The 11,638-nt window shown below is 35.2% G+C and overlaps 1 protein-coding gene across 1 annotated transcript; it reads right to left on the bottom strand.

Moving 5' to 3' along the window:
• Positions 1–792: 792 nt before the first annotated feature.
• On the bottom strand, positions 793–9,951 carry LOC138700472 (sodium/potassium ATPase inhibitor SPAI-2-like). The gene is made up of 3 exons (XM_069827080.1): positions 9,935–9,951; positions 6,480–6,854; positions 793–3,456 (listed from the first exon to the last, which is right to left on the bottom strand). Exons 2-3 carry the CDS (start codon positions 6,844–6,846, stop codon positions 3,269–3,271), a joined length of 555 nt encoding a protein of 184 aa, XP_069683181.1. The 5' UTR covers positions 6,847–6,854; positions 9,935–9,951; the 3' UTR covers positions 793–3,268.
• Positions 9,952–11,638: the final 1,687 nt, after the last annotated feature.

Here is an 11,638-nt window from a genome sequence, read left to right as displayed (position 1 = left end):
ACTGGAAGGTCCGGGGTTCGATCCCAGGTGGTGACAGGATTTTTTCTCGTTGCCAAACTTTCAGAACGGCCCCAAGGTTCACTCAGCCTTCTATAAAATTGAGTACCGGGTCTTTCCTGGGGGTAAAAGGCGGTCAGAGCGTGGTGCCGACCACACCACCTCATTCTAGTGCCGAGGTCATGGAAAGCATGGGGCTCTACCTCCATGCCCCCCAAGTGCCTTCATGGCATGTTACGGGGATACCTTTACCTTTACCTTTACCTTTTACTATTTTCATTGTTGAAAATAATTTTTCACAGACGTAAGTTACAGCGAACATGGCTTCAACAGAGCAAGCGAAAGAACGAAGCTTCAAATATTTATTTTTTTCCAAGGATTTGAAAAGTTCAATATCTGTCAAGTCCTTACATCTAGCTTTCATTTAACGTCGCATTGTAAATCTGTGAGTTTAAATTGAAAATCTAACCGCATTATTCGTACATCTGCTGTGAAAGAATCGACGTACAGAGATGATAATAATAATAATAATAATAATAATAATAATAATAATCATAATAATAATAATAATAATAACACTTAACCTTTTAATGTTTCATCAGTAACATGTAGGCCTAGTAACTTATAATGCCGTTTTATGTTATACAACCGTTTTCCTAGTAATATTTGTGAACAAATCATACATGTAATATTTTTATCATATTGTAAGCAAAAGAATGCATCCTCCCATCCTACTTGAAACTTTCGTTTTTTTTTTTTATAGAGGTACATGGTTTCGAGAGAGATATTGCGACGATACGCCACTCGCAGGTCCGAGACAAATACAAATAGAACGGAGTTTGACTCCAGTGAGTAAGAGGGTGGGGGTTGTAGGTAGGAAGCGAGAGAAAAGCTCTGCGAGCCACAATGTGCTCGTGAGTCGCATTTTCGCCGCGGCTGCTCTAGTCTTACAGGACGTCCAATGGGAGAATGTAAACATACGCGTAAAGATAAGTCTCGGGTCCTGCTCTCGAAAACCGCAACCAAGCGAAGCAATCATCGTCTTCATATCTCAATAAGGACTACTTGCAATCACTGCATTTATTTTTATTGGCCTCGCTGCTATACGGAATACGGATCAAGCCAAGCAGGTAGACAGCGATAAGGCGGCATGTGCGTATGAGTCAATTCAGTTGTTTTGAGAGACGTGTGCAGTGCGGTTTCAGTCTGTTTGTGTGTGCTGTTTGCGAAGTGGTTCTAAACTTTACAATGTTCATTTGTTATAACTTTTAAAACAAGTCATTCATCTGCCCAGTGTCGTAGAGAAATTCAGGAACGATTTCCTGTGGTTGATGCATCTGACGGGAGAATAGTTCATAAAATAGAGAACAAATTCAAAACTAAGGGATCAGTATTGGTCAAGAAATCAAATCGAAGACGTCAAAAAGAACACAAGAGAAGAAATAGCCAATATTTCGGAAGCAGAGCTGCAACGTGTGAATCAAAATGTGTATACGCTTCAATGTCGGCCTTGAATCAAATTGGGAACATTCAACATCGTCTTTGAGAAGGTAAGGGTTTTTTTTTTTACAATTTTAAATTAAAATAAAACTGTTCGATATGCAGTTTATGAATTGAAATTGTCTTAATGCGCGTGCATATTGCAAGCATTAAACACCCAAATCCTTTCTAGAATAAAATTAATAATGTAATATCTTTTTAAGACGTGTTGTTATGATAATTATGTAGAAACTGGAATTTCAGAATTCATATTTATAAAATTTTATTTCATCAACTTAGAGAATAATCTTTATTTTGATACTACAGGGTGATCCGTTTGGGTATGGATAAAATAAAAACACCGTAAAACATTTATTACAGAACTTTATTTGTTGAAACTTTGTGCATACAACACTGAAAGATGGGAGATTCCTCAGAACTCAACATGACCCCCATTGCGCACCCTGCACAACTCATAACGGTGATGAAATTCAGTCCATGTCCGTTGTAACATAAGAGGGGTGATTTGTTCAAAAGCTTGAGTAATTTTTACTCTCAGATCATCAATGTTCCTGGGTTTCTGTGAATAGACAATGTCTTTAACAAAAATCACATACGAAGAAGTCGGGAGGGATTAGATCTGGGGAGTTCGGGGGCCAAGCCAAGAGTTAGCTGCTTCTCGTACTGGTTTTCGCCTGCGACTTCCTGCATGGTTTTTTTAAACACAGAACTTGTTTCTACAAATGTTCGATACCACAACATTATGGAATCGTATTTAGGTACATCACGCACACCATACTCAAGTCGAAATTCCCTTTGAACTCTTTTAACGCTCTCAAATTTAGCATACCAAAGAACATATTGTGCCCGCTGTTGATTTGTAGTAGCCATTTAATCATCCACGATTTTCATTTGTCCTTTCAGATTATGCATTGTTGATTATCATATATGGAAACTCCCATCTTTTAATCATAATATAACCAGAAATAAATTTGTCCTACTATCATAATAGATTTATAATAATAAGATAAAATTATCCATACCCAAACGGATCAGACCGTAGATCATTATAGTGAAATATTAAAAAAAATGACGACGTACTTTTAAATTCCATTCATTACGTGACTACGTCTTTATATTTTGGGTTATGGATTCGTCCTATGCTTTCATTTGTTTTTAACGATTGTCCTCTCTTGAAATATGGACTTGTCCTATACTTTTATTTATTTATTCTGTACCTAAATGACGTTACTTTTTCTTGTTACATAGTCTGACAGAAATACTAATGCTGATGCACTATTATCTTGTATTGCATGACATCATTGATTCCTCTTTCACATGAAATGTGCTATTTTTCCTGTTTTTATCTCCTCTTCCAAGAATTATTAAATCACGATATGGGTAACAGCACCTTTACGGAATTTTTAAATACTTTAGCATAGTACGAAATTCAAGAACTCTCCGCTAGATGCTGCATTCGTCAAAGGGTACGCGTGTTGCCATCTAATATTATGTCATGTCACTATTTCTATTACACATAAAATGTGACACTTTTCCTGTTTAAACTTCCATTAAAGAAGTAGTTACTTGCATAAAAATACTTTTTTTTTGTCAGAACTATTTTCTATTCTTTCTGTAACGTTTAAAGTGTAAGTAACTTTTAGGATTATTTAAATATTTTATTAAAGTAAAAGGTTATTTCAGAATGTAGGCCAATGAAATTCTCAAAGGATAATAATCACACATTACAAGAAAATAAAGTCTGAATTAGTAGATTAACCACTATTCCATCTCAGTAGAAACGCGTGACACGAGGCGTAATGGCGAGCTGACAGGTGTTCTTGCTCCGGCAGGGGTCGTGGCAGCATTTCTCGTTGTGTCCACAGCTGTAATCAGACGCGCACTCCACGGCGGTCGACCCTATCGCCATGTGCGTGCACAGTGCCGGATTCAGGTACGGGCAGGATCCAGGTTTACCTCCTGCGGTGCAAAAAGATTGCTATGAATATAGTCCAGCATCCATATATTTATGTTATCCATGTTACTGGATTTTACTCATATGTACATCAATATGCGATAAAAGTGCAAACAGAAGTAAGTAAAATTTGACGAGGAATTCATGGGATCTCTGTAATTGCGTTACCTTTTATGTTCTCGGTTCGATGTTATTGTCATATTTAGATTTTTAACTAACTGTTCTTACTTATTTATTTGTTTGTCTGTCTATTTACTTATTTATTCATCTATTTATTTATTCATTTAATTTACTTAATTAATTATTTTATTTATTTATTTACTTATTTATTTTATTTATTTTATTTATTCATTTAATTTAATTAATTAATTAATTAATTTTATTTAATTTATTATTTATTTAATTATTTGTTTAATTTAATTATTTATTTTATTTAATTTATTAATTTAATTTAATTAATTAATTTTTTATTTATTTATTTATTTTATTCATTTATTTAATTTTATTTATTTATTTTAATTTATTTACTTAATTTTATTTATTTATTTTACTTTATTTTATTTATTTAATTATTTCATGAATTTATTTAATTATTTAATTAATTTATTTAATTATTTAATTTATTTATTTTATTTATTTATTTTATTTTATTTATTTACTTTATTCATTTTATTTATTTAATTTATTTATTTACTTAATTTATTTTATTTTATTTATTTATTTTAATTTAATTTATTTAATGTATTTCTTTAATTTAATTTATTTAATTAATTTAATTAATTTATTTAATTTATTTCTTTAATTTAATTTATTTAATTAATTTAATTAATTTATTTAATTTATTTAGTTAATTAATTAATTTATTTATTTATGTATTTTATTTATTTATTTATTTATTTAATATGTTTATTTAGTTTGTTTATTTTGTTTGTTTGTTTGTTTGTTTATTTGTGTCTGTTTGTTTGTTTATTTATTTATTTATTTATTTATTTATTTATTTATTTATTTATTTATTTATTTATTTATTTATTTATTTATTTATTTATTTATTTATTTATGTATTTACTGAGGCTCCAATAGAAATGAGTACGAGGGATATTTCCTCGGGGTAAAGACGGTGGGCATATAGGATTGACATCCCTACTGCCATTAACGCCGATTGTAAAGATAGAAGCGTTAAAATACTGCCAAACTCTTGGCCGATTTGGCCTCTAGTAGGGATGGCATTTTCTTTATTATTAATGATTATAGTTTCCTTTATTTCTTTATTAAGTACATACGATATACGTACCTATGTCTGTACAAGTATTTATAATAAAATTACTGTGTTTCATCCGAATTAGTTTGTTGGGAATCTGTTAGTATGGGTCTATGATAAGATATTTTTTGCTCAATCTCTTCCTATTGTAGAACACAGTCACGCCCCAAAGCCTGTAGGGGAGAAGACGATGTTATGGACCACACACGAGACAAAGACATATTATATGTGGGCCTCCCCTAGCCTGGTGGCAGCAGAGCGAGGGACCTTCACAGAGATACACAGGGCAGAACATCAATGAAGGACATCCATCCTTACCTGAGGCAGGAATCGAACCCGCGAGCCTTAGGACCGCGCGCTTAAGGCTTGGGTTTTAAGATCTTGAAGGGAATTCCCAATAGTAGAGTTCACTCAGTTTGAATTGTCGTCTCGTGTTGGATGGATGGTTCGTCTCGGACGGAACAAGATACGGCATATGTCCGAAAATTTTTAGTTCATCAAAAAAGTTTCTGTGTTTTGTTATCCACAGTATACAGAACATGCAGTAAAAATTCCATGTTCCTAACACGTAATTTACCAGAGGCTTTACAAAATTTGAAATGTGCTGAAAAAAAAGCAAATTCGAAATATTTTAAAATTGAAGCTTTTAAAAAAGAGATTTCGTAAATTATTCATGATATATAATATTAACAAATGTGTGTATTTTTTACTTTTTATTTCTGTCAACTATATTCATGTTTTTATTGAATATCACTGGCTTCTGTCTGATTGCCAATTTACATTAAATGAGTTCCCCCCCCCTTTTTTTTTTTTTTTTTTTTTTTTTGCTCTTGTGTGTTATTTATTGGTTAGAATTAAGTTACTTACTGTATTTAGTAAACTGTCCTTGTAAATTTTATGTTATATTATTGACTAAGACCACACCGCACACGAGCCTGGCTCTTACGGTAGTGGCTTACTTACTTACTGGCTTTTAAGGAACCCGGAGGTTCATTGCCGCCCTCACATAAGCCCGCCATTGGTCCCTATCCTGAGCAAGATTAATCCATTCTCTATCATCATATCCCACCTCCCTCAAATCCATTTTAATATTATCTTCCCATCTAAGTCTCGGCCTCCCTAAAGGTCTTTTTCCCTCCGGCCTCCCAACTAACACTCTATATGAATTTCTGGATTTGCCCATACGTGCTACATGCCCTGCCCATCTCAAACGTCTGCATTTAATGTTCCTAATTATGTCAGGTGAAGAATACAATGCGTGCAGTTCTGTGTTGTGTAACTTTCTCCATTCTCCTGTAACTTCATCCCTCTTAGCCCCAAATATTTTCCTAAGCACCTTATTCTCAAACACCCTGAACCTATGTTCCTCTCTCAAAGTGAGAACGGTAGTGGCTAGAAACATTTTTTTTTTTATAATTTCAATTTGTACTCACTAGCTAGTTAAATAAATAAAATAAATAAAAAAGTGTGAGAAAACAGTTTGTAACATTCGTATACCATTGAAATGCAAGAGTGTGGTCATTTAAATATGACGTACTTTTTATTCTTCCAAGTGCCATAGAACACTGAAACTTGTTTAACATATAAATAAGACATTGTTGATTTAGTTTTAAAAAAATAATTCGGTTTTTGTTTGAAAATTGCCAACATTTCACCAGTCCCCCCATTAATACATTTCGCATCAAGTGTTTCTTCTTCTCCTCATTATGCTCATTCGAAATCTAGAACAGAAACTTAATTTGATTTAGTCTAGAAGAGTCTGAAACTCACCCATGGGGCAGCAGAAGAACTGTGATGGTGCTCCCTGAGTCTGGCACCAGTACCTGCATGCCGTAGAATATGAAGTTGGATAACTCGTGGGAACTTGAACTAGCCCTTGGTCGTATCCTGGAAGCTGTCCTTGTGTTGGCACTTGTCCTTGGATTGGTGTGTTACCTTGGACTGGCACATGAACCCCTGGCATATTACCTTGAGTTGGAAACTGCAGAGGATTCGGGAATTGGAACTGTAGCGGGTATTGATTGTAGGAAGGAAACTGTCCCTGAAGTGGAATGTTATAAGGCCCCTGGTATTGCCCAACAGCAACACTAGATGCGAAGAGCATTAATGAAGCCACATAGTAGACCGCAGGCGTCATTTTGAAACCTGTAAAGCAAAAGTAATAGTTCAAAATACACAGCGTTAGGGGCAGAGTTAAATCGCTCGCTTGAACTCAGTCGAGTGTCGCACCATGGAGTGAAATAAGATCGGTCGTGATACGCTCGTAATAAATAGAAGCACAGTCTTATCTTGTATGGAAGGCGACAGATAAGATACACATATGTTTTGCTCACACGGTAAAAATAAGGCTTTATTTTCTGCGTTTATGACAAACGTTTAATGGAACAGTCAATTGAACGCACCAAAGCAGGAACATGAAGTTATAAATAAAATAGTATGAAAAACTTCGATATACAGTTATTATTGCTAATTAATAATTATTCAATGTTTGATTTACAATATATATAATATGATAGGTACATAGTGTTCCGCTTATATACTGCGACAATGTAGAAACGTTTTACAAAATATTATTGATATAGCAGTAGCCTAGATTAATAACAATATTAGTACAGAGATAACGTCACAGAAAACACGATAAAACGAATAATCATGCTGCACAACTGTTACAGACGCAAAGATTGATTCACTAATTATTAGATATTATTATTATTATTATTATTATTATTATTATTATTATTATTATTATTATTATTATTATTACTATTACTAGAACACTTGATACGGTTCTTGCATTATCGTGATTGTATTCTACGTTTATAATAATTACAACATCCAATAACATCTATCAGACGTGGCAAAAACAAAATCATTCCTGTGTGGGGGGGGGGGGAAAGTTTACCTACAACATTTATATTAAATTTTATGCCGAAATGTAGTAATTATACACCTAGTAGTAGCCCTTTAATGCACCTCATTAAAGTACACCTATTCATTATAATTCAGTTGTTCAGCCAATGAGAAATCACCACTGTACCATTATAAAACCGCAAGTACCGATTATTCTCGGATATGCAATCGAAAGACAATTAGCGAAAAGTCACGGAGGCTGGAAATCCAATACTGTCGCAGAAGGTTATGAAACTCGCTTGCGCTCGTTTCATAAACAAACATACTCGCGTCTTAATTACTACCATCATGGGCTCGTTGCATAATGTACTATTAAAGTAAGTTTTGTAGTTGTACTATGGGGAGGTTAGTTAAACACTGCCAATTTTTGAAATGATAAACATCTATAATGTTACTACACAGTTCATCACTGTAACAAGAACGAATGTCTAACGCTCGGATTATACCGTTCGAGGATTTATCGCTCGCGACAATTTTACCCATCATGCATGTGCGCTACCTATCGGATTATGCTATGAACTACTTGGCGCTCGAGCGAAAACGTCCGATGCAGACCTCTGGTTAGGGAAATAAGTGAAAATAGTACTGGATAATAGAGGACAAGGAAAAGGAGTGAAACAGTTCCTTATTTAAATCGGAATGTCTCGGAAGGTTCTTACACACTGCAAAAACGCACGTTACACCTAAAATCGAATTTATATTTACAGATATTGCCTTATAAGTAATGACCGTTTTGGAGCAAAATTTTAGTTGAGTGAGCTGTAACAAGAAATTAATCTAATATTCAAAGCAAGCGCCATTACAACCTATGATCTTGAACCACCTTTCAAAGGGTATGTTATCCCGCCGCGACGGTACCATTTTCTGGTTCTGATGCGAAGAATTCAGTGATACCCATTTCAACGAGTTTCCAGTTTTAGAAATTTCTTTCATGCAGGAAATGGGCCATTGATCTAAACAGATGGTGAACTTTAGAATGTGGTAGCAATTGGATTCCTTCCAATTCCTGGATTTTTTCCATCGTTGTTCGAAAGGTATTAGGTCTCGCATTGCCCTGTTGCAAGAGAATAATCGGACTATACATGCCGAAGGCAATCCGGATAATGGGCCTACAAGGGACGTAACGGGCCGAATCATTATCAACTGTGGCATATGTCGTCTCTTCATTTGCACTGCGGAGAGTTTTGGGATTTAACTTATGTACAGAGTGTCCGGGAAAGACCTGACGAAAAAGAAGTAATTATATATCTGAAACTATTAAAGTTATTACCTCAATGTTTTCACAGTTAGAAAGAGAAACTCGATAAGTTTTGTTACCTAGCAACATGTTACGCGCGTGCGCATACCATTGCGCGAGGAGAAAAACGAGAAAAAACTCGTTCTGCGCAGCGTATGTAGTCAGTCTTGCTCTGAGAGCTGAGAATGCAAGTTGTGAGTGTACCACGTGAACAGTCGAACAATGTTTACCACAGTAAAGAAAGCAGAAATGCGTTTTATAGCTGGCTTAATTTAAGTCAGTCAAGCTAGTATACAACGTCGTTTCCAAACGGACAAGAGCTTACAGTGACAGGTAACACATACCTGGATATGCTGCGAAATTACGCTGTCCCACGACTACACCAGAAATCGTGTCTCAACAGAACGGAGCTCCCCCCCCTCCACACTATGCTAACCATGTGCGCGGTTTCCTCGATGACACATTCCCTGACCTTTCGATTGGGAGAGGCGTACCTACAGCATGGCCACCACTTTCGCCGGACATGACCCCACTGGATTTCTTTCTGTGGGGTTTCGTGAAAGATAAAGTGTATCGTACTCCTATGACCGATATTGCTGAGTTACGTGGCGGAATCTACGAAGCAATAGCACTGGTCACACAGGCATGCTTTCGCGTGTGTGGCAGGAGATTGAGTATCTCCTGACATAGCCCGGGCCACAAATGGTAATCATATAGAGGCACATTAAAACTTAAAGTGTTTCTCTTTGTATCTGTGAAAACATCACGATAATAAATGCAATAGTTTCAGAGTTATAGTTATTTTTTTTCGTCAGGTCTTTCCCGGACATCCTGTATATTGGTGCACAATTTAGTGATTAGAAATCTTCTAGTCTCGAGGCAGGAATTTTACATGAAAATTTCTGACCCCGTCGGGAATCGAACCCGGGCCGGCTAGTCTAGAGGTACACGCGCTGCTACAGTGCTATGGAATTATTATTATTATTATTATTATTATTATTATTATTATTATTATTATTACTCGTTCTAATTGGTGCGTAACAAGCTGATATCCCCTCGTATTATTTTGTGAACTTACCTCGTGAAAGCGTCTTCGCGAATGATGCCACGCGAACAAACATTGGATTTATAGTGTGGAGTCCAGGGTCAAGCCCAAATCATGTCGCACAAGGCCGAGCAAAACATGATATACAAGTAGTCCGTCTCGAGGAAAAAAAAAAAATTAATTCAAGTACAATATATGGTCTTCCTTCCACATTAAGAAGGGATGTTAAGTACTGCCTGCAAATCCTCAAATGAATCTCAAATCATGTTTGATTTACATTAGAAATAATTCAGAATCCAGATAGAACCATGCGAGGTCGATCTGTTGTAAGAGCACTGATTAATTTTGAGACGCTACCGACTTGTATATAAGTAGCCCTTGGCGCGACAGCCCATGGATCGACTACTGGTCTCACGTCCACATGCCTCAAACAGAGATGAACGATCACTCAACCTGACTGGGGGTAACGTGTGTTCATTATGATTAACTCCCAGCCGTTATAGCTGGTCTTAATAACCGGATTTCGCTACCTATTGTAGTGTCCCAAATTAATCACCAAGCTGGGTGGGCATCGGTCCCATACACTGACCGGTTTAGAAGCCCTTTATAGACGAAGTAGAACATTTTCTCGTACGGGTTTATTCAATTTTTATAATTTTTAACTGAATGTTATGATCCAGGTTACATAATATATGTTCTTGCCTAGATCATATATGTAACAGATAGGTCATCGCTATGTTAAAATCGTTTGCACTTTGAAGAGAATAACCGCCAGGATCGCCACCCATCCGCCGTAAACGAACACGAGATAGCAGGACAGTCGCTAATGCAATTCAAATGGGAATTATGACGTGATTCCTTATGTAACACCTAGATGGCAGCGCAGTAAACCTGACGAAAATTGTTAACGTCAAAGCCTATAAGGCTGACCTATCTGGGGTATATATGATCTAGGGTTCTTGTTTATTGCGGACAAGTTTATTTCAGATTTGTTTGGATTGAAGGTGAACTTAAATATTTTCCGTTCCATACTTTTCTTAGTATTGGAGAGAATTATTTAAATCATTTTATAGTTCTTATATGATGTTATTGTTACTCTCCAGATTATTACATTGTCGGCAAATAGAGTAATTTCTGCTTTGTAGTTGATTTCTTGCTCAATTCCTGCTAGAAATTTTTCTGAGATATTCTAATAGTAGGCTATTTTTGTAAGTTTTAGCGTGATATAATATTATATATTTTATTCTTATTGATATTCGATATGTAATTCTTAAATAAAAAATGGTTCGTTTTCAAAACTTTCTATTTCACTTTCAATTTTTTATAGCAAGGAGAAAAATTGCTGGCTTTGAAATACACGAACACAATTTTTAAAATGTGTGTTCAAAAGCTCAATAGCTATTTTCAGGCATCATACATATGGACCATGACTAATTCGCATCTCCTTGACGTTACTTCGTTTAATATCATGTGTTTCAATATAATTCAAATTGTTATTTTTCACCCTAACAACAATATATCACTAAGCCTCAAGGCATTTACTCTATTGTATCATGGTACTCTTTGTAGATGGCAACCTGTAGTGGTTACAGGAAGAAATTAAATAAATAAATACAGATATTTTATACCATTCTGTGTATTAAATGTATCAGAATACTTCATAGTTTACAACCAATTTCTAAATTAAAAAATGAGATAATAGATTTTGGTTAAAAAAACAAAATAGAAGGTTTTGGA

This window comes from Periplaneta americana, chromosome 5, assembly GCF_040183065.1.
Source record: "Periplaneta americana isolate PAMFEO1 chromosome 5, P.americana_PAMFEO1_priV1, whole genome shotgun sequence".
Classification (NCBI taxonomy): Eukaryota; Metazoa; Arthropoda; class Insecta; order Blattodea; family Blattidae; genus Periplaneta; species Periplaneta americana.
This window is presented reverse-complemented; position numbering and strand designations above follow the sequence as displayed.

Coding starts and splice junctions, on each gene's coding strand:
- LOC138700472 (XM_069827080.1), bottom strand. CDS start 6,846: ATGACGCCTGCGGTCTACTATGTGGCTTCATTAATGCTCTTCGCATCT. Junction 3,457..6,479: donor GTTCTTCTGCTGCCCCATGG/GTGAGTTTCAGA, acceptor TTTGCACCGCAG/GAGGTAAACCTGGATCCTGC.